We start from the raw sequence: 23,469 nt of genomic DNA, 5'->3' as shown, positions 1-23,469 counted from the left end.
TGGCCAGCCTGAGCACCCACTTTGCATTTCCACCTCCCTTGCTAGCCTTGTCCATTTCCTCCCTTGCCCATCCTTCCATTTCAGCTACAGTTCCCTCTCGGCCCTCTGCATCTTTGCTGTTCCCTCTGCTTGGGTCCCCTTGTCTTACAAGCTCAACAGTAATGTCCTGGCTTCCTGGTCTTCCCCCTGCTTCCAGGCAGTGGTCGGCTCCAGCCCCAGGGCACAGCGTCTCTTGGTGGTCTAGCCTGGCACGGCATGTCCTAGAATAGCTCATTTCTGTTTTTATGCCTCCTAGAGCAATTCAGGTCTGGCCATGGTAGATTCACCCGTGACCCAGTTCCCGGCACAAGGTGTGACACTGGCTGGGTGACAGTGACTTTGAGTGAGTGGTGGGAAAGGGAGGCCTTTGCAACTGCCTTCAAAGTCTAGGGGCAATCAAGAGTCCCCATGGATGTTGTGGTTCCAGTGAGGTATCTGAAGGACTGAGGGGACGTTAGTCTGCAGACCCCAGAAAGAAAAGCCTTCACAGTAGATAGGGTGGTGAGAGTGCGCTTCAGCTCCCATTTTCACTCCCTTCCATCTCTAGCACCACTTTTCCTGAGGGACGGGGGTGAGCTGGGGGTGGGGATAGGATTGGTGGGGTCGAGTGTGGGCACAGCCCTGCCCTGCTCACACCTGGCCTCCAAGGAAAACAACAGAGAGGGGTAGGAGGGTGTCCAAGGTCCAGGGTCTACTGGCCTCAGGCCTGTTTCTTACCTGGGCAGTCCCAGTGCCCACCAGCCAAGACGGCAGGAGTCAAACACCAGAGCACTTGTGGGAGGGACACCAATCCTTCTCTGCCACCAGCAAGGCCCTGTCCTGTTCCACAGTCCCCCTGACCCCCAGGTCCATCTCTGCCAGAGGCCTGGGGAGGAATGGTGGGTGTCGAAGCCAGTCTCCAAGATGGCCCCGGACAACTTTGGTCTCTTGTGTGGTCTCCTCCTGTGTCAAATCAGCTGGGCTGTATGACTATAGAGTACAGTGGTGGTGATGGTGCATGGATTCTGAGACTAGGGGAAAAGAAGCATTTTGGCTTTGGCCCTGGCCCTTGAATCCCTTGCTCTGAGGGAAGCAGGCACCATAATATGAGGACACTGGAACAGCCAGCCTCCTGGGAAGACCTGTGGAGAGGAAGTAAGGCCTCCTGCCAACAGCAGCTGTGTGAATGAACCACCTTAGAAGTGGATCCTCCAGTCCCAGCTGAGACTTCAGACGACTGCAGCCTCATGAGGGGCTCTGAGTCAGTACTGCCCAAACTGCTCCCCAATTCCCCACTCGCAGGCACTGTAACACATAAAGAATCATTTCAAGTCACTAAGTGTTGGGGTAACTTGTTCCACAGCATCAGGTAACTAATACAGCTCATCCTGCTCTGGGACTGTTCCCACTCTGATTCTGGGTGTTGGGCTGCAAGGCTTTGCTGCCTTCCTCCCAGGCCCCTGTCCTGCACTCCCTGACTACAGCATGGAGCAAGGGGAAACGAGACGTGGCTTTAGATCCACACAAAATCAGAGAGCTGTCAGCTGACATCATTTTTTTCTCCATTTTAATTAACACTTTACAAAGTACAAAATATACTGTCTTTTTTGGGGAACATTAAGTATTTTTTTTCTCTCCGTCATACAGTACATGAATCTCGAGGGTTTTGTGTTTGTTTCAACAGAGAAAGTAAGCATGAGGAGCCCAGGTACAGGGGTGCCCAGTTTTGCCCCTCGCCCAGACCCTGCTTCTGCTGGTAACCTGGGGCATGCCAGGTGAGGGCCAGACTCCCCAGGATGAGGCCCTGGACAGGGCAGAAATCCCTCGGAGCCCCACTGTGTACCCAACATCCACTCGCCCCCATCTCGAGATAACGGAAATGATTTTGGCATAGAGCAAGAGGGCTTGGGATTTTGTTAGGAGTCCCCCACCCCAGTTTTGGAGCCAACCCTGCTCAGTTCTTCCTGGACCATTTCCTGAATAGGTAAACTGAGGCAGTGGACAGAAAATGTATTGAGCTTGGCCTCTGTCTTGGGACCTGAATTTGGCCTGTTTTTCATCTTCCTCTCCCCAGACCCCTGGTCTCTGACTTTCCTGGATGCCCTTCCCAGAGGAGCCTCCCTAGTGAGGGGCACCAGCACCCAGAGCCTCTCCTTATGAATACTGACTTAAGAACCAGCTGCTTCTAAAATTGGCTTGGCAAGTCTAGCCCTCCAGGCTGGTTGTGTGGACAGAACTGCTGCCAAGGACACCTCTGCCCCCACCACAGAACAGTTTTAACAAAGTCAAGTGGGCTGGGGCAGTCCTTTGGGGTGGCCTCACTCCCCATCGTGGAGCCAGAGGCTTCATTCGGGGCCTGCCGCCCCCTCCTCTCCCCACCCTGCTTCCACCTCCACATGAGGCTTCTGGGTGAGAATGCTACTGTGGCCTCAAAACACTTAATGAGCCAGTCCCTTAGTTCAGATTTGGACTCTGCACACATGTGCTCTTACATTATGCATGACACAGCACACACCCACACATCCGTGTGTATGGACACACATGTGGCCATGCACAGAACGCTGTGCTGACTCCCAGGGCAGGGGCCACCCTGCACTTTCAACTCACAGCCTCCTCTCCCCTTGAACCGAGTCACAAACTCCCTTACCACCAGGCAGTCCACAGGTGCCACGAGCCAGGCTGCAGGCTACTGCCTCTACTCCAGGCCACTCCTGGTGCCATCAGCCTCAAGGACAGCAGGCTGCCTCAACCAACAGCTCTTATCCTTTACCCTCCCAGGAGAGCAGGCTTCATAAGAATGCCAGAATATCAAAGTTGAAGGCCGAAGCGCGGTCTACGCAGTGTATGAGGCAAGTAGCTTGTCCTTTTTGCTTCCTTTAATTTGAAAATGAAAGAAAAACGCTGGAATGGGCTCTGAGATGGTAGGAAAGGTATCCAGCTACATCAGGGCTTGACTCTCCTCACAACCCTTGGCCACTCTTTCTAAGCCTTCCCTCCACTGGGTAATCATCGTCCCCACCACCTTGGTTGGCTCCCCTCCCAGGCGGCCTCTTTGAATACAGGGCTACTGCCCACTGCACGCCTAGCCCCTTCTTTAGCACAGTAGCTAAGAATCCTGAAAAGCCAGTCTTTCCACTGCCTGAGACTCCATCCTCCTCCCCTAAGCTTTTCTCATGCCAACTGTCAGCTCCATTTCTCAGTGGCCATGACAGTAGTGACTGGCTGCTCCCCAGCCTTGACTTATGGTGGGCACAGATATATTGGGGGTGTTTTCTCCCTAACCTCCACCCAGAGTTCACTCAGGAAGTGGCATCAATAATTTCTCAGTCACAGGGCTGGAGTGCTTTGCTGTTAGCTGATAGCTCCCCAAGGCCCCCTCTCTTAGCTAGGGGTTGGAAAGGGCCCTACTTGTCCCCACATCTAGATCCAGAGGTTCAGAAAGGTGGCCCAGGGTGGTTGTGGGGCTCCTAAAAGGTCTGCTCATGAAATGCCAGCCAGGAGGACCTGGTGGTGGGTGGGCACGTTCATCTTCGACTATCAGGCAAATGGTGCCCTTGGTTTTAAATGGGGCCCTGGCCCTCTCTAGCTCCTTGGAGACTTGACCCCAGACCTCCGTGGCATTCTGTCATCTCAGCAGAGACAAACCCCACCAGACCATGCATCTTCAGACCACACTGGTTCCTGAGGCCATAGTGCCTGATGGGGGAGGCCACCTGGGCAGCTCTGGGTCACCTGGCTCCCTCCCTGCCCACTAGGATCCTGTGGCCTGGAGGTAGTGGGAGGGGGAGAATGCTGGTGCTTGGGGGCTCTCGACCCCCGAATCTTACGGAGGGGAGGTCTGCATACCTCTCCAGCTTGGTCGTGTGCCCTGGGCTGAGGGCAGTGGCATGGGCAGCACCTCTCTCGGGGCTCTGGAGATCCCTAGGGAGAGGGAGGTGCAAAGCTGGCAACGCCCATCTTTGCTGACGGGACTAGGGGCTGAGGAAGAACAGAGTTTCCTGGGAACCAGGGGAGCCCAGGCTGAGGATGTTACCAAGAGGCAGGTTTTACAATTGGGGGAGGCAGAAGGGGGTTCACAGCATGCCCTCCCTCACTCTCCCCATTCTGTAGTGTATGGGGGTGGGGTGGACAAGGGGTGAAGCTGGCGTGTAGATGGTGTGAACTTTTATTCCCAAGGAGTGGCACAGAGGCAAAGACACAGGGCCTGCCTGCTCACCCTGCCTCTCAGAAGTCTTGCCCCAAAACCCAGTTTTCGTCCCCAGCAGGCAGAGCTAAGAAATCCTCAGCCCTGACAGGTCAGAGTCCTCAAGCCACCTCTCTGGTGGGTCTCAGCCACGTTGGCCCCACTGAGCACGTGCTCCTTCCAAGTGGGGCCTGTGGGCCAGAGACCCTACACCCAGAAAATCTGCAGATGGCAGGGGCAGCTGGCCACTGGGAAGACCACCCACTCTTGCCTCCAAATTGCTGTGGAGATCAAACGACCGACTGCTACTAAGCCACTCACAGTGGCTGAGGAAGGCGCCCGGCTCTGTGGGCCTCTTCACACAGCAGGACGGAGACTGGGAAAATGCAGGGAGGCGTTTCCTGGGTGACAGCTAGAGATGAGAGCTGAGCCCCTGCCCCAAACTCTACCTGGGCACAACATTGAGGGCATACATATGTCCTTTCGTCAGTTAGATGGGGCAGCCCCCAGCAGACCTGGGAAAAGAACCTGAGGTTTCTAAGCTTGCAGGCAAAAAAAAAAAAAAAAAACACAACAGGTGAGAAGAAGACCTAAATGGGGAGCTGGGGGCGACTGCCCTGCTGGCCCAGGTCTTTGAGCAGAGCAACTAGGGTGGGGGTGTTCTGTTCAAAAGCAAGAGGTTCTAACTCCGCCTTCCTTTGCTCTACCACCACCCAAAATACGATAAGGGTGTCAGGGACCTTGGCTGTGGAAACAGGGGTGTGGGAAGGGGCTGAATCCAGCTTTCAAGAGAGACTGGGGAGGAGAGGGAGGGACCCTCGATACCCCCTGACTGGAGCTCAGCTCCTGGGCTGCTGGTTTTGTTTTTCCCTTCCTTCAAGTCAGGGATGAGGCAGCCGGCCGGCTTCTCTCAAAATCGTATTGCCTATATACTTGAATTAAAAATATACGGTGGCTCAAACGTGCCCGTGCGCACAGCAAACACGGTGGGTGCAGGCCCTCAGGCCCACACACACGTGCACACACAATGCGGTCTGTGTCCACATACTGCGCACACACGTGTGTGCGCCCACACAGTATATATTAACATATATATTGCTCAAGTATATATGCTATTTACAGTATATATCTATATCAACATAAAACACAGGTATTTATACGTGTGTACAATAGATATGCTCTAGGGGTCTGGGGGACACGCATTTCTGGGATCACAGGGCCAACACGTTTGCTTGACAGGGAGGAAAGGCAAAGTGACGTATTAGGGGGAACCAACAGGAAGGGGTCTGGATAGGTGCGCCACAAAAAATCAAGGCCTTCCAAGGGCAGAAAGAGGACTCAGGGCTTCAAAAGATGCTGTGCCCACTTGGCCACCCCCATTTTAGAACCAGTGAACAAGTTACACGTTTTGGTTGTTTTGGAGTTTGGTGCAAAATGAATTAACTTAAAAAAAAAAAAAAAAGTGAGTTGCGAATCAGTGCTTGGGCCTTAAGCATCTGCAAAGATCCCGATGCACATCTCCTATATCTGGGGGCTTCCAGGGCACAAAGGGTCCCACGCAGCTCGGATATGGGAGGAGGGAGGTTCATTCAAGCCCTTCACCAGATCAAGAGAACATCTCTTCTGCACCGAGCTTCTCAGGGACAGCAGAGAGCACCGGGAGGGCATGGGCCATAGCAGGCCCTGCGGGTCCTGCACACTCAGAAAGCATTCCAAGCTAGAGAGGAGGCATGGAGGCTCACCCCATTCTCCCAAGGTAGCCTCTAGAAGGACAAGCCACCTCAGCCTGGCTGGCTACCTCCCTGTGACCCTCAAGTCCCCTCGGATGCTCAGATAGAACCAAGGCTGCCTGGGTACCCATCAGTGAGGCCTGGCTAGACAGCCTTATCTGGGGTAGCCCAGGGGCCCCTGTCTTCTAACAGATCTTTGCTCCCAGCGTCCTGCTCAGAGAGAGGGCCAAAGCTCTCCCCTTGTCCCTGGAGTCACAGGGGACCAGCCAAGTAACCCTGGGCCTCTGGGCCCCCTGACAGAGTTCAGTCGGCCCTGTCTCCTGAAACTGCTGCCAACTGCAGCCTGGGCACAAATACATTAAATAAGAAACTAAAACAAGGTACGGTTTTTTCTCTATTAAGGCTCAGATAAGCTGCCTCCCAGGTCAAGTACTCATGAATGCCATTGTCCCTGAACTGAGGGGCGGGTGTGCAGGTGAGTAGGGAGCAGAGGCCTTTCATGTCCCCCAAAATGGGGCAAGGGAGGGGGCAGGATGACGGGGGAGCCCTGTGCTGGTCTAGTCAACTGTTGGAGAGGCAGGGGTGACCAAAGAAACCTCAGGCCAAGAATGCTGGAGATGCCCCCACTTGGGGGAAACCGAGGCTCCACCTGCCTGAGTAGGGTCCAGAGAAAGCAGAGGGGATAGGAGCTCGTGCCCCACGCTGGTGGGTTTCCTGGGAACCGTCCCCACCCCCCACCCTCAGCCTCAGGAGTGCTTGTGGTGGGGAGGGTCTGGACAGGGTCCCTTGGCAGTCTTGCTGGGAGTTGGGGCATAGGCCCTGTGGTTGGCAGGCAAGGTTCTGGGTGGCTTAGGGCCCTACCTATGCCCCACTGGAACCTCACCAGCATATGCCTATGGGCTGCCCAATGGCCTCCTCTCCGGGAACCAGCCCTGAGCTGATGGAACCAGAGACCAGCAACTACAGTATCCAGTTTCACGGCCTCGTAGGGGCCTTCCCAGGCTCCATGAACTCAGCCCCACTCAGTCTGCCCCCATGATGACATGCAAATTGGTACCCCAGTGTCTTACAGGAGGCACCAGCTTCCTTCAGTATCTGCCCCCAGCTGTGGGTGGGGCTGGGCGAGGAGGTGGGTCAGCTCACAAGCTCTGTGGGCCTCAGATGTCATTTTCTGGAGCAGGGGTTGGGGGAGGGGGTAGGAGGTTCTCTAGAGGGTCTAGGGGCTCTGGAAAGGCATGAGGGCATGGGGAGGCCTTGGCTTGAGTGCTAGGGCTGGTAGAGTCAGCAACTAGGGGCGTCTCCTAGGCCTCTTCTTTAGGGGCCCTGGAGCCAATTTTCCAGTCTGTTGAGAAATACTGCAAGAATCTTCGGGTAGGGCCCGGCCCAGGCCTGGGGGCAGATGGGGAGGAGTGGAAGAGGCCCTTCTAATGCTTCTCTGCTTGGCTGACTTTCAGGGCGCTGATGACCCCGTTGATGTTTTCTTCTGGTACCTGCAAGGGGTAGGAGGTGGCAAACACATGAGTCCCTGGAACCCAGTCTCCCTGCCCAGGGGGCCAGTGCTGGACACTCACCAGTGCGTGGTCAAACTTGAAAGTACTGATGTAGTAGGCGGGGATGTCTGCAGCAGCCAAGGGCTCGGAGATCTGGGCCACAATGCCACACTCATCTGGAGACAGCAGGGAACTGTACTTAGCCTCCATGTGGTATCATCACCGGGGTGCTGGCCAGTACACCCCAGCCCTCCTTGCTTCTAAGCCTTTTTCCCTCCTCTGCCCATAGTGCCTTGTCCTGAATCCACAATCTACCCAGATATTTCCCACCCTTCCCCCTGAGGGCTTAGTGCAAAGGTCCCTCCATCCAGGAGCCTTCTCTGATCTCCTCGGCCAGCAAGGAGCTTTCCATGCTTAGGGCTCCATCCAGTTCTAACTCTGGTCACCCTCTGCCTGTTTACACACTCTGTAGTCCCAATTCATCTTCTCTGCCGTCTTTCAAATTGTTTAAGACAGAGCTGCGGGCAGCGTGGGCAATGGAGGACATGGGTTCAGGCCCTCTTTTCTGTTATTGACTCTTTTCTAGCCAGATGACTATAGCCAAGTCATTTCCTCTCTCTGAGCCTCAGTTTCCTCATCAGAGTCCCCACTTGGTAATAGCCCTGGCTTGTACTAAAGGCAGTGTCAAGTATTTGATTGAGGCTGGGACTTCCTTTTCCCTCTAGCCTCTGAAGCAGAGGGCTGGGGTGCTTCCTAGCCTCCCCCAAACCTTAGCTGACAAGGAAGCCTTGGGTTTGCCTAGGGCTAGTCTTAGCCTCAGCCATAGCTTCCTCTCTGATTTGAAGGCACCACTCGAGGCTTCTTCCTACAGGAAGACCTCCAGCCTCTGAGGACCACTCCTTCACCAACACAATCCCCTGTGCTGTTTTCCTCAAAGCTACTATTCTAATACTGGTGATTATGCATTTTCCTAACACTGTCCCTGGCTTGGGGGCAGGGTAAGAGGGGCAGAGGAAGAGTTGAGATCTAGTCAGCAGCCCCCATGGGATTCTGAGGCTGGAGCCTGGGAATTAACCTGGGCTCCATGTCCATCATCACTGACCCCCTCTTCCCCTCTACTCCCTGGCCTGGTCCTTTCACCAGCCTACCCAGGGACCCGAGCAGTGACAATGCAGGTCTCTCAAGCTCCTGCTTTCCCTTGGCCTGCTGAGGCTTCTTGCTGAACCAGAAGGCTCCTCTAGAGGCTGGGCAGGCCTTGTGCCTGCACTCCAGGTGGTCATCTGTGAGGCTACGTGGTGGAGACTAGTTTTGTCCTGAGATACCTTTAGCTACAGACACAACTATTCCTATAAAAGGAAGAGGAAAGGGGATTAGGGTCTAGAATGGAGAGTTTCGAACTGCGACATCATTTAGAAGGCTGGTGACCAGCATCTTATGAAATGACACAATGGAAAAAGAAAGGTCAGACAGCACAGCATATGGTTACTGCGAGCAGCTTCATGAAACTGTTCAAGTTGTCTGTGTACGTGTATGTGTCTGCTGGGTTATGATGGAAAATATATATTACTCCAAACCATGGTTAAACACATATGGGATGTTTAATCTTTCTAGAATCTTTCAGATTATAAGTTATTTTTCATGCAGGACTCTTCACAGCCATAAGCATGGCTCCAAAATGCTCAGCATCCCGGAATGCAGACCCAGCTGCTGCCTGCTCAGCTCACATTCCCTTCCCCATCACCGTCCACAAGGCATGAGACACAGATAAAACTCCCCTACAGCAACGTGCAGACATTTGTCAAAAGAGACCATTTGAGTTTCATCTACTATCCAACCTTTATTTACCTATCATTTGGACTTTTTTGGTAATATTATTATACTGAGTGTATTTTGATCAACTTAGATCTAAAACTGGGGATAAAAAGATATGGAGGTATATGCGCCTTCCAGCCTCTTGCTGTGTCTCCTCACCTGGTAGCCCCTAGCTCCTACCCTCACCTTCAGGAAGATGTGGTGGCAGACCCCCCTGGTCGGGTATTAGGACCCTGGTTCTCTACCTAGCAAGGTTCTTCTCCCAGCCTACCTACTTTTGGACTCTGCACCCAGGGCCCAGGTGGCTGGAGCCACCTGGGTGCTGCAGAGAAACTGCTGTCACACCTCCCTCTGCTGATACTACCCTCTCCTTCCTGTCAGTCCAGCGACTATCCGCCAGTCAGCTCCAGAGCCTTCCCTTCCTGAACCTTCTTTAAGCCACCTGCTTTGACAGTGACAGCAACAGCTGCTTGCTGAGCACTCAGTATAACTGACACCTCGTGGAGTGCTCAGAGCAATCTTAAGGCCATCTATCATCATCCTCATTTTACAGATGAGAAAACTGAGGCTCAGAGATTAAGCAACCTGCCCAAGGTTACACTGGTTTCTTCCAGCCTCCTTCACTGGTAAGTTCCTCCAGGCTACTTATCTTCACAACCCCACGACGCCACAACCCCATTTGCTGCACTGGACAGCAAATGTGGGCCAGAGAAAAGCTGGAGTTCATAGAGAAGGAGGCCCTGAGAGACAGGGTGGGCCTAAGGTCGGACCAGGAACCTTCCATGTACATTTCTTAGCTCTCAAGAAAGTAGCCCATGGTCCTGAACCCAGGATGGCTCTGGCTTTGGCCTTGATGTGGGCAGAGTTAGGGGGCACTGTCTGGCCCTGCTAGTTACCATCCATTTGTGAACTTGTCCAGATAAAGGCGCAGACAGGTGGCAGAACCTGGCTTCCTCACTGACCCTTCGCCCCCAGGTCAAAATGCCCCACCCCCTCCCTGGCCTGTCCCAGGAGCAGAACCCTCAGGGCTGATCCAATGGCCCATGGAATAGTCTGAGCTTTATCCAGAACATTTTGAGTGCTGATCATGGAAAGTTGGGGTTCACTGATCCCACTGGGGATTGCCGAGGGTACTCCCTGGAAACAATCGCCCTGTGATTTACCAAGAACTCTTCTGGGTTCAAGCCCTTGGGTTTAACTGTCTAGCCTAAGAAAATCATTTTTAATTAAGAGAGAGCTCCACTCCTAGGCAGCTCTCTTCAGTCACTCGCAGTGGGACCAGCAGCCTCCACCCAGTGCTGGCGGGATCAGTGCTGGGTGGCCCTTCTAACCAATGAGTCTGAGGCTTGGAGCCTCTAGGAAAATGCTTATGAAAAACCTGTCTACCGAAGACACGGTTGGGGCAATTGTGGAAAATGACGCTAGACTGAGTCTTAGGGAATTACTATGAATGTCCTCCTGTGGGATCAGGTCATTGTGGTTCTGGAGGAGGAAGAGCTTTTTCCTGGGACAGAAAAAATTAAGTGCTGGGAGTCTGAGACTTACTGTGAGATGTTCAGCAGTACATTTATTTATGGGAAGGGAACATTAAAAATGATAGTAGTCAATACCTGTGAGCAATGGAGCTAAGGAGTAAGGAGTGATTCTTACCCCCCTATCCCTCCCCTCTTCAATCTTTATTACGTCCCAATGTTCTAATAGTAAGCAGGTATTAATTTTCTAGTGGAGTAAAAATAAGAGCACTTTGGTTGAAGCTCTCTTGCTGTTCTCTGGAGGCCTGTACCTCTTGTCACTCACTGGTCAGGGACCTCAGGAAGTAGGGACCTCACGCTCCCCAAGCCTCAGTCTCCCCACCTATACTACAGGGTACAGACACACAATGGCTCTGGACGACCTGAGTGCCCTGGTGTTTGGAGGCACTGGGCAATGCCAGCCCCCGCATCCCCCAGTGTTGAACCCCACGGGGCTCACCAAATCCCAGGGGCTGTCCTCCAATCCGCACCATCTTCCAGAGCTCTCCAGATGCACTCGTGAACAACAAATTACTAGGAAACCTTAAAAAGGAGCAAGAGAAAAACCCCGGAGGCTGATGTTAATGGTGTGCCCTGGCCAGCAGCCCACAGAACCTTCCCTGCAACCTGGGCTCTGCCTGCCAGACATGGGCCTGAGCTCAGGGACCCCAAGGACCACTCCTGAGCTCTCAGCCCACTCTGCACCCTCCCTGTATGGGGAAGGCAAGGCTGGGGCTTGGCTGTGCAATAACCATCCCTTTTGCTAAGGCTGGTAAGGATGTCGCTCCCCAGCTCCAGAGAAGAAGCTGAGGGACAAAGGGTACTCGGATGACCTAGGGTCTTTGTCTCTGAGCTGCCTGTTATCTGTGAAATGGGGCCAGCTCACGTGCAGTGAAGGGTTGTAGTAAAGACCTACTAGGGACAAAGTGTGTGATGTGCCCATCACGGAGCCCGGCTCATCCTAAGTTGATCCCTACCCTCGGGGCCGGCTCACCTCTGCTGGGTCTGCACATCCATCACCAGGGAGATGTAGCCCTCGATGAGGGAGAAGGAGAAGAAGCGGATGTGGCCACAGTCGTCGCTGGCAGCCATTGGATCCTTCACCCTGGGGATCAGGTGCTAGTGAGAGGTGGAACGGGGGCCCTGCTGCACCCCGACCCCTACCTGCTTGCCCTGCCCACTGGCCTCAGCATGAGGTGCTGGGAAGAGCACTGGCCTGGGAGAGGAGGGCCAAGTCCCGGTCCCTATGCTGCCTTGCTGGGTAACCCTGAGCCGGTGTCCTTGCTTTGGTCTCCTCATCTGGAGATGCAGATGACTCCACGGCATTTGTGGAGGCGAGCACAGCACTTATCAGTGCTGGAGACCCAGTTGGCCCCCAGGACAGGCTATATCTGCTCCTTCACAGGCAGGGTTTCTCTGTCCCTGTGTTGACCCACATCTCAGGGTACAGTCTGTGATCACTGACAGCTCACCAGCCTGTGGCCCCACCCAACTTGGTGCTGGACTAGACTTAAAATCTGCTCTGAAGAAAATTTCAAAGACTGCCATCAACAGAATGAAAAAACCTGAGTTCCCAGCTCCTTAACTAACTGAGCTTGCCCTTGGAGCTCAGTGGGGGTATTTATGATGTCTACACGTGTGCCTGGTCTTCGCCAAGTTTTAAGGTTCCAGAGGAAGAATGTTTCCCTTCTCAGAATGGGGCTCTTGGATCAAGCCATGCCCCCCGCCACCCCAGACTAGCCCTTCTCCTGTGCAGCTTGCTGCCAGCGTTCATTTAACACGTGTAGGAATGCTGCATTTCCTAGGATTATTGACATTTTCAGCAATCGAACTACTAAAAACAGAGTGCTATAAATAGAATGATGTCATTTGTTTCCAAAGACTATAAATACACTATAATCCACGAGTTATCTTGGGGTAAATGCTGCAGCCTCAAGCGTCACTAGCAAGTATTCTTGGGGCAAATGAGAAAAGGGCTGGTTTCCTGGGCACGGCTGTGTCTTCCCCCTCAGGGGCTCCTCGGCACAGCCATGTCTCATCTCCACCCACCTTGCAGCCCCTCACACCCGAGGGGGCCTTACCCATTAGAGTAGAACATGACGTCCATGAGGAGTGTGGCAACGGCAGGCAGCGTGTCGGGGTCCAGGCTGGTGACACAGAACCTGTTGCTCGGGCTAGACAGTGGGTGGATGACAGGCCTCTGGACTGTGAGGGCACAAAGACAAGGGATGCTGAGGCCGGGAGAAGAGGAGCACTGTGGGCCAGGTGGAGGCTCAGGAAGAGGGGTGAGGTCCATCGGCAGGTGCTCTGGGAAGGCCCTGCTGCAGGCCCTGTGAGACTTGGCTCTTGTCGTTTCTCCAGCTCTCCTGATACTCCAGGTTTACTCCTAGGCCCTGGGCCTGGGCCTTCGCTCATGCTGTGCCATCTGCTTGGAATGCCCTGCCCAACCTTTACCACCTGGCTTAGCTCCTACTTGTGTTCCAAGCATCAGTTTGAGTAACTGCCTTTGGGAGGTCTGCCCTGACACCCTGGGCCAGGTGAGAAGTGGCCTCTGGCCATCGCTGGCTATGTCCACATCCATCGCCCTTGCTAGACCTTGAGAACAGGGTCTGACCAGGACTGTTGCACTGTGTTATGCCTGGCACTCAACTGATGCTCTGAGAAAGGGCTGCTCTGGGGAGGACCTGGTAACTTCTTCAGGTCTCCCTGAACAGAACCCCGCGACCCGCCACTCACCCATCTTGGGCTTCACGAAGCCATTGGTGATGCCGAGGTTCTCGGCTGCCACCGTCTCACCATTGACGACCCGTAGGATGGTGAACTCTGATGACAAGGTGTGGGTGACAAAGGGCAGATCCCGCTCACGTACCTAGAGACAGGGAGTTGAGGACATGAGTGACCTGTGGTCCTTGGAAGGAGTGGGCTTGGGGGCAATGCCTCCTTTACTCTGAGATTCTGTCCCCAGAACCAGCTTCCCCTGTCCTTGCCTCCTGCCGTCCTGGTGGGAGATGGGAGCCTAGGACTAGGGGCACACGTCTCCAGGGCAGCAGGGATGATGGAGAGAGAAGACACCACATTGAGAGGTAGGCGGTGTAAGTCCGTCACCCAGTCTACCCTCTTAAGTGCTGTGCCTAGACCTGTCCGTGCCCCTCCCCCGGCCCATGCTCTTGAGGGTGGCCATGCCACATGGGAGAAGGTAATAAATGACATGGTGGCCAGGAACTGCCACTGGTCCTGTGACCAGACACACTTGTCACCCCAGGGAAGGGGTGGGGGGTCGGGAGTAAGGCATCCAGCTGTGAGGGCACCCTACCCACACGGGTTCCCCAGCATTCACTTCCTGGCCTCCAGGTCCGACACAAAAGGCAGGTGACGGGTGGAGTGAAATAGAGAGCTGGAGTCCAGCCTGGGTCATGCTAACACTTAACTGATGACCCTGAGGTACCCCTGATCTCTCTTTGATCTGATCAGAGAATGGAGGCCATAGAACTTTGCAGACCACATCTGCAGGGGTATCCATGTTGCCCAAGACCCTGGGGCACAAAGATGCAGTTACCAAGATGAAGTCTGTCTGGTAGGTGGACAGCATGAACACGGAGATGTTCTGGTCAGCCAGCGGGGCGATGACTGACTTGGCGATTTTGGTCACGCCAATTGGCTGGGAGCTGGAGAAGCTGCCACCGCCTGACACCACATTGAGGGCTAGCCAGGTAGCGTCCGCCACGCTCAGGTGCTCCGAGGAGGGAAGCTCTGGAGGGGGACACAGAAGGCAGGGCTGTGATCAACAGGCCTCAGATCCCCAGGGCAGGACAGGCCACGGAGAAGGGACTGAGACTTGAGACTAGCTATGTGACCTTGGCCAGCCCCGTCCTCTGGTCCTAAGTGCCCTCATCTGTCAGAGGAAGATAGGATTGGCCTCAAAGGCCCTGTGCTGGGAGGACAGAACGTGGAAGGCCCTTAGAGGACTTTGGATGTGCCAGGAGGCTCAGCAGGGCAAGAACCATGGGGACATGTGCTTTTACTGTGTTGAGCCTCAGTTTCCTCAGCCATGAAATAGTAAGTGCTTAACAGTCAGTAATGACTTTGTTATTTTTAGTCCTCACTACCCTTCTAGATACCAGGTACTACCATCACCACCTCACACTAGTGAAACGGGTTCTGTGGCTTTCAAACTAGGTTCCTAGGAACTTCCCAGGAGATTGGGGTTGGAGGAGAGACCAGGAGAAGACAGGATAGGGCCCTAGATTTCCTCCCTGTTTAATGAGACCTGCACGTTGGGCTTCTCTGGAAGAACACCTCGTTCTGGGAAGGCTTTTGAGGATGCCATCTTCTGGGGGGCTGTGATTATCATCGAAGTGCCTCCTCAGATCCTAGGCTTCCTGGGGGTTGGCACCAGCAGGGACAAAGTGGGGGAGGTTCAGAGCAGCAGCAATCGCTGAGTCTCCCTGACTAGCTCATGAAGGCCTGGATCCCAAATGTTCAGACCCTCCTGTCTGCCCTGTCCTGCGGAGAGCCCCCAGGGTAGCATGTGCATAGGATGTGGGTATGCAAGTGTTTCCACGAACACACAGCCACAGAGCCAAGCACAGGGTGCACACAGGACTCTCTATGCATCACAGGCACCTGCTCAAATCCACCTCACAGCAGGGCTGTTATTCCCACTGTAGACACCACAAACCAGAGCTCTGGGAAGGCGGTGATTTGCCCAAGATCACTTCAGGAGTAACAGTGCCAGGATTCAAACCCCGGTCCGAAAGCTTCATGCTATGTCCTGGGCACCTAATGGGAAGAAGGGCCAGGTCCCCAAGAAGAACAGAGGCTAAGAAGAAAAGGGGCACGGTGAGCTGAGGGGGCTGTGATGATGATAATGCCCCAGGGAAGGCTGTACTGGCCATGGGCAAGACAGCACCTGAGGAGGAGAAACTGAGTGAGATCCCACCAGGCTCCTACCTGCCCAGCTCCCATCACCACGGTGACCATAGCCCAGTGAACCCACTGGTCCTGCTGGCTGAGAAAGGCCAGTCCTTGGCCAGGCTGGCTGGAGAGGCAGATGGCTTCTCAGAAAAGGGAAAAGGTTTGGGAGAAAGAGCAGGACAAAGGTTTTAAAAGGCCTTGGGTCTCAGGGTGTCAGAAGAGATTTCGTGGCCCCAGGACCTTCAGTGTAAAAATGCTCCCCTGAACCGGAGTTACAGCACAGTTCTGAAATTTTAATAATCCCTCTCCTGGCTCTCAGCCTTGGATAGAAGCCCTTGAGGTTCTAAGTGGCAGGCCTGGAATGAGAGGGTGGTCAGCTCTAAACCAATGGTTACCCCTCTGAGGCTTCCAGGAGGGTAAGCTTTGTCAGAGCAGCTGGAAAAAGCAGATGGAGACCATGGCGTTCACTGTTTCTGGTCCCACAGACCCCAAATACTTCCCCAGCATCCCAGGGAAGAGGGAAGGGCTGTCTCCAACCTCATCCTAGGCCAAGCCTTGGGGTGTTCAAGGTGCTGCTGCTTTGGGGCCATAGGGATGAGCTGCCAGGAAGCAGCAAACTAGCCCTTCCCTATAGGAACAGTGGACCCATTCCAAGAATGAAATGAATTATCTCTGTCACTGCCCACTGTCCAAGACCCTAAAAAATAGCCTTGGAAGCAAGGATGCTCCCTGGTAGGGTAGGTAAGTGTCTTGCCACCCTCCAGCCACAAAGTCAGGCAACTCTGCTGCTAGGTGGAGCGTCCTACCTCCCAAGGAGTCCCTTGTTCTGGCCATAGGACCTGTGGTTCCCTGTGCTACGTGGCTGCGCCCTCTGCACAGAGCCTGTGTTTCTGAGCCTGTGTTCTCAGTAATTCCTACCCTGCCTGCAACAGGGTCGAGAGTCCTGGGGTAGGGCAGGAGGATTTAATCCTGGCTGTGTGACCTTGAGCAAAGTCATTGCCCCTTGGCTTGTCAGTTTTCAAATGTGGAATGATGAAATCAGTATCTACTCCAGAAGATGCCTGGAGAATTAAATGAGATAATCCCCATCAAGTGCTTAGCGGAATGCCCGGTGTCCATCTGAATGCTCATCAAATGCCAGAGCCTTTCTGTTACTATGCTGCTGGTGGCAGTTGCTGGTTCTGGACGGCAGTTGGGTAAAATGTACCAAGAGTTTTAAAAATGTGCCATTTCACTGTAAGGTACAGACGACCCTTGAACAACACAGGTTTGAACAGCATGGGTCTGCTTACATGCCTTGTACACCTTGAGTGTGGCTTACTGAACTGAGAGGGAGGGAGGTGATCCTGTGTTTGGGATGAGGCCATGAGGGCCTCAGGGCAATGAGCAGCTTGCCTAGAATCACGAGCAGTGAGTAGCAAAGCTGGATCTGAACCAAGGTCTTCCCGTCTCACCCCGGCGTGAATCCAGGAGATCACCTCTCAACATCCTGCTCCTTCCACCTTTCAGCCAGTCATGGTCCAAGCAGCATGGCCTGTCCTAGTGTCACAGATCCCACCAATGCAGGTACAGGGACTGTGATGGGTGAGGGCTGGCGAAGGGGTCCTGATAGGCACTGTACCCTCTAACTGCAAACCTAGGATGCTGCCCACCACCGAGAGGTCAGGGAATGGGCTCCTGTTCATATTATTTTGGGTCTCTGACAACATCTACTATTGCACATAGCTAAGTGCTCATTAAATATGTAAAGTATCAAATTACGCACATGCACACACACCCCTTCTGTTTGCCACACAGACATTCAGCATCCATGTGAGCCAAGAACCTCTAAAATTCCACATTAAACAGGGAGCTATCTGGTTACTCTACTGACAATCACCCCATCCTCTCAGGAAAGGCTCAGCATTTAATGTACAGGTGAACCACAGATAGCTGCTGCTTCCTAACGGAAAAGCTTCATGCTGGCAATATCGCCAGTGAACAATAAGCAAGGAACCCTGGCTGATAGTAACAGTGGCCAATGGGGGACCTTGGGTGAGAAACAATGTTTGCAGAACTGGGAGAAGGGGGGCCATCCTTCACATGGTGTAGCCAGCACTCCTCTCTGTCCCGCTGGGGCAGCTACAGACCAAACTTCCTTTCAGAAGAGGAGCCTCCTGAGAGGAACCCCCTCAGAGCTGAGGTGAGAGGGTGGAACTTGGCATCAGTGCCTCTCACTGCAGCCCCAGCCCAAATCCCGCCCTCTGAGAACCTCCCCAGGCTTCCCTGGCCACACGCCGGCCCACGCTCTGAGCTGCTCCTGAGCTTGGTCTGTTGAGAACCATCACGGCACTTCTCAGAAGTTTCTGCTGGAACCACCCTGTGGGCATTTCCTGCTTTGAATGGGCCATCGCGCACAGCGCACAGCGACTCTGGGTATGTTAATGTCAGTTTTCCCTCATGAAAAATAGTCTTTACGTCTTACCCTCAGGCCACTGAAATGATCCCAGGCAGGAGATGCATCTCTTCAGCGGGTTCAGGGCAGTCTTATTTTGTATACTTTCCCTCTGTAGCTTCACAATAGGACTATGAGAGATATTTACTACTTTAAAGGTACACAGTTTTTTCTTGGGCAGTAACAGTTATTCAAGCAGCCTAGTCTGCTGGCCTGGAAGGGAGCAGTCACAGACCCTGAGGCTCTTAGAGTAAGAGGTGGCATCTCTCATTCCAAGCACATTTCCAGGGCCTAGCAAGGTGCTGCCACATCCCAGGTGCTCAGTCAATAGTGCCTCCTGAAACCCAAGGGGCTGGCTCAGACAACCGGCCACTCCACTCCACTGGTTACTGACAAGTCCTGCAAACACGGCCTTCTAGGGCCTGAAAAACCGGCTCACCAGGTCCCACTGCCTCCCTCTGTCCCTACTCATGGTGTTCTCTTATTTGCTGCCTTGAGAGGTAGAGTGAGTCTCATCTGGGGAGGATGTTTAGAGTGACTATCTATCTAGTCACAGAGAATAGATACTCTGGTGCATTCCTTCTATGTCTGAGGTACAATTCTCAGCAGTTCTGCATAAAGGCATGTGTGTCCGTAAAAAATGAAACTGTGTTTGGGTGGCCCATCATACAGTCTTCATGTGACTGTGCTTCATGGTTAGGGCAGAAGTTCTGTCTGTGGCTCCTGTACTCGGAAAATATCTGCTGAATCAGTGAGTGAGTGACTAGGTGGCTGCCTGAGATGATGAGGCAAGGCCTCCCGTGGGGCCTGCCCTGTCCCTGCTCTGGCCACGCAGCTGCCCCCTTGGAGACAGGGAGGGACACTGTCTGCTTGAGATGCGGGGGGCTGGGCACCCCCTCACACTGGCTTGGTGCCTGGAGCATGTGACGGTAAGGGTGACAGAGCACAGCTGGGGAGGTCGCTTCCCAGAGGTTTCAACACGAATTGACAACCATAAACCAGTCAACTTCTGACCCCATAACACCATTTCTCAGACCCCATTTTAGGAATAAATGTTATACATGTAAAGAGTTTATAAACTTATCCCTGGAGAAAAATTAAAGCAACTTTAATTCTAACTGTAGGCACAAAGGAACAGGGCTGCTGTGAAATCACAGGAAATTTTAAGTTGTAAGGTTAAGTGAAAACATTTCTTTACATATAGTCATAAGTAAATTAAAAAGAGACCATTTGCACACAGAAAGAAGTGGGAAAGAAAAAGCTAAAAAGTTACTAGTAGCTGTCTTAGGGGTGGGACTGGATTTTTTCCAAATGTTGAATTTGTTGTATCTTCTGCACGTTTTGAACACTGTATTTCAGTGGTTCAGAGTGGATACAACTTTGGGGGGAGTCAAGCTCTGCTGCTTGTGAACCTGGACACAGGACTTCCCCTTTCTCTCCCCAGCTCCCTTGGATACTGTGCAAATTACACTATCTCCTTATAAGTTAAAGTGCATCAGTCAAAACAAGTGAATGTTTGCTGTTACTCTGGAGCAGGAAAAATGCAATAAAGTTTAATAATAAAACTAAAAGGATACAGTAAGGGGAGAAAGGGTAATGACTGTTAACATGTAACGGGATTTCTTTTTGGGGTGATGACAATACTCTGGAATCAGTGTGGTGATGGCTGCACAACCTTGTGGATATCAAGAAACCACTGAACTGTCATGTACTTTACAGTGGTGAATTTTATGGTACATGAATTATATATGTCAATTGAAAAAATAGAAAAATGGTAAAGGAAAACCATGAAAGGATGGTAACTGGGGCTTGCTCCAATGGGAACAAGAACTAAAGACAATTTAAAGCAGCTTATTCGCAGCAGATGCTCAATGAAACACATCCCTTCCTTCCTGGCTGCTTTAGTTCTCGGCTGGGTAAGCACTGTGTCTCATTGACCCTTTTAGTTCTGGGGCCTTCCCCAGGGCAGTTTCATAAGCAGAGGGGTGGAGGTGGGGGGTCAGCCAGGACACAGGAAGAGAAGGAAGACTCTCGGCCTACTTCCTAACCCACCAGCACATGGGGGCAGAAATGAGAAGGTGGGCGGCCAGCAATGACCGCAGGACACAGAGGAGCCAAGTCCCAGGTGAGAGAAGCACTCACCCAGGAACCCCTCCTCATCAACGATGATGGTGTAATCCTCCGGCGTCTCAGTCAGACTGAAGAACTTGCACCTGGGTGAATGGACAGACAGACATATACAAGATATCACATTAGTCCCACATTAGTCTCGACAGGACGCCATGGCAGCTACCTACTCGGTGACCCAGCAGATGACTCAGTTTACCGGAGCTCTGACGCCTGGCTGTGGCTGACCTCTAGTAAGCTGCTCATCTCTCCCTCCATACCCCTCCAGTTCTGACTTAGGTCTCCGAAAAGCCTAGAGATGGTGATTATCTCCTCTGTACCCCCAAATCTTTGGAGACCCTTGAGCTGGCCAGCCTCTAGGGTCCCATACAGACCCATGGATCTTAGACCCCACTTTTTCTCGGGGAGGAAGTGGCTAAAGGGCGACTGGCAGGGATCATGCAGATGAACTGTCTTTTCCATAGGTCCCCCACGTTCTGACTCCCAGGCCTCTGTCAGCGCCCATGCCCCGCCCCCTCACCCCAGTCCTGGCACCTTTCCTCACCAACTGGAGAGCCCCCACTGTCATGTGAGGTCTAATTCACATGACCCAACTGATATCCAGCCTTCAGGGTACTTTTTCTTCCTTTCATGAGAGAGGTATGACCATCTGTGCCAGTTTTGAGGCATGGGTCCCTGAACTGCCACATGTCTAATTTGGTAATACTGTTAGCCAGGGATGTATACTGTTTACCTGCACCTCCACCCCCAAACAAAAAAGACTATCAATTTAGTCAAGGCCAAGGCAATCACTCTACCCCCCCTGTATCTCATCCCTGCTGGTCTCAACCCTGAGCACACTCGCTGCCTGGCAGACACAGGGGTTCCATGTCCAGGTTGTCCATCACAGAGTAAGAGGGGTCACCATGCCTCAATGTCTGCCTGTCCCCCATCCAGCCAGACTGGCCCCCAGAACACCCCGGGAACCGCTACAGGGAGAAACAGTGTGCATATAAACCCTGGTGTGCAGGATACTGCCCATGGTCATTTTCCTGGCATCACTGCTCTCAAGTATGAGGCCCCGCAATGGGCTACATGCCCAGTGTGTAAAACTCATCCATTGAGGCAGCCATAACAGAAAGAGGCCCAAAGGGTAACCCCAGCAAGGGCACGAATATCATCTCCACAAAGATTACAATGGAAAAGGAGTCCTGTAGATGCAGTGCTGTGGAGTCACGGGGGCTGGAATGTCCACCAACCCCTCGTCTCCTGACCTTCCTCTCCCGCTTACCCTGCTCTGCTACCTTTTTAACTTTATTCTTGAATGAGAGCAATAGGAACTGGTGGGAATGCAAAACGGTACAGCCATTTGGAAAACAGTTAGGCAGTTTCTCGTGAAGTTGAACATCCACTGACCACATGACTTGGCAAATCCCACACTCAGGTATTCACTCAAGAGAAATGAAAACAAACGTGCACACGAAGACCTGTATGCAAAGGTTTACAGCCTTTATTGTAATCAGCCCAAACTGGAAACAACCCAAATGTCCTCCCTTCAACTGGAGGACTGGATGAACTAAGGCACATCCACACCATGGGGTACCGGTCGGCAATCAAAAAGAATGAATTACTGATAGTGCAATAACATGGATGAATCTCACTGCATTTTGCCAAGTTAAAGCAGACTCAAAAGGTTACATCACTATATGATTCCACTTACACGACGTTCTTGAAGAGGAAAAAAAAAACTGTCAAGACAGAGAACAGATTTGTGGTTGCCAGGGGTTGACTGGGGTTGACTTTAGAGGGATCCCTGGGAACTTCTGAGGTGATAGAAGTTGTCTGTTATCTTGATGATAGTGATGGTTAAAGATCACATATGTTTGTCAAAACTCAGACCTGTACCCTTTTTAAAAGAGTGAATTTTACTATATGTAAATTATACCTCAATGAACCTGACTTTAAAAAAAAGCTTATGTCAGAATTGTAAACAAGAAGGCATTTAGTCTCTTCCCTTCTCACATTCTGCTCAATCAACAGCACACACTCTTCCATTCCCCTCAAGTTCTTTGGTTTTCAAATGACATCTTTGTCCCTGCCTGTCCCATATCCAATTTGCAACTATTGCCTGGACAAATGAAATCTGTAATTGCTTGGGACAATGGTAAATTATCACCTTAGTAAGTGGCAATTGCTGGTCTGGCCTAGTTCCTTCTTGGGGACTCCTGTGCACTCAGAAAGAGCCTCAGAAGGCTCCCCTCAGCCCATCACCGGATTGCCATCAGCAGGTATTCACTGGGTTGAGGAGTGGCCACCCAGCATCCAAGAGAGCCCTGTGAAGGTAAACAGATGTGGCATTTGCTCTCAGTGCCCTCTCAGCTATGAGGGATGCTCCAGAAATAGACTATATAAATCATCCGGGAGGCAAATACCAGCAGAAGGCAACATTGGCCTCTGTGTAAATGGGATATAAATATGTCACTGATGTAATCTGTTTCACCTTTCAAGACCCAGTTTAAGCATCTTCTTTGGGGTAAAACCATTTTTGACTGGCACCAGCCACTTCTCTTCCTCACCTCCCTTGACAGCCTATAGCTGAGCCACTGTGGGCAGCTAGGTTGATGCTACATTGCAATTCTAAGGGAAAGTTCATTCAGGTCACGGTGTATGTGAAGTTATAGAGTTGAGCGGTGCACAACCTATGTAACTGTGCATGATGGTCCTGAGTACTTCCCATGATTATAAATACTTGTTTCTTCCAGTAGACTGTAAACTCTCATAAGCAAGGGCTGTGAGTTCTCTGTACACACACCTAGTACTGACACTGGCTGGACAACACTCATTGATGAGCAAAAAGTGATCAAAGCCACATCTACCTCCAAAGCCAGAGAAGCCCTAATCAGAACAAACCCTAGTTGCCCTGCCTTGGCTTATCCTGCCTCTAGGAGATACTGAAGTCTCCAGTCCCAACTCTCTAATGAGTCATGGCTAGATCCACACCCCAAATGCCAGGCCCCCACTGTTTGTGGCCTCTCTGTACTCTGTCTGTACGGAGCAGGGAAGAGGACCAAAAGCCAGCAATTACCCAGCCTGCTGCTAAGTGCTGTTAGGAAACCCGAGTAGGAGGAGGAGATCTGTTTGCCCTCTAGATGCCCTCATGGTACTTAGGAACAGGATGAAACAGGAGAAGAGAGAGAAGCCTGGAGGAGTAAGACCATGGTCCTGGAGTCAAGAAGCCTGGGTTCCAATCCCCACTTGGCCCCTGGGGGTA

General features: G+C 52.5%; 1 protein-coding gene across 1 annotated transcript in view; it reads right to left on the bottom strand.

Moving 5' to 3' along the window:
• Positions 1–1,568: 1,568 nt before the first annotated feature.
• CASTOR2 (cytosolic arginine sensor for mTORC1 subunit 2) overlaps positions 1,569–23,469 on the bottom strand; it is a 49,582-nt gene continuing 27,681 nt past the window's right edge. The window contains exons 2-9 of the mRNA XM_016153210.2: positions 20,235–20,305; positions 14,301–14,494; positions 13,481–13,613; positions 12,826–12,949; positions 11,739–11,849; positions 11,205–11,287; positions 7,503–7,597; positions 1,569–7,421 (exon numbers count right to left, since the gene is read on the bottom strand). Of these exons, the coding sequence (XP_016008696.1) occupies positions 7,356–7,421; positions 7,503–7,597; positions 11,205–11,287; positions 11,739–11,849; positions 12,826–12,949; positions 13,481–13,613; positions 14,301–14,494; positions 20,235–20,305 (877 nt within the window). The 3' untranslated portion in view covers positions 1,569–7,355. The remainder of the gene's footprint in view (positions 7,422–7,502; positions 7,598–11,204; positions 11,288–11,738; positions 11,850–12,825; positions 12,950–13,480; positions 13,614–14,300; positions 14,495–20,234; positions 20,306–23,469) is intronic.

The sequence above is a fragment of the Rousettus aegyptiacus genome, unplaced genomic scaffold (genome assembly GCF_014176215.1).
Source record: "Rousettus aegyptiacus isolate mRouAeg1 unplaced genomic scaffold, mRouAeg1.p scaffold_m13_p_8, whole genome shotgun sequence".
Taxonomy (NCBI): domain Eukaryota; kingdom Metazoa; phylum Chordata; class Mammalia; order Chiroptera; family Pteropodidae; genus Rousettus; species Rousettus aegyptiacus.
The sequence above is the reverse complement of the archived record's forward strand: the minus strand, read 5'-3'. Positions and strand labels throughout refer to the sequence as shown.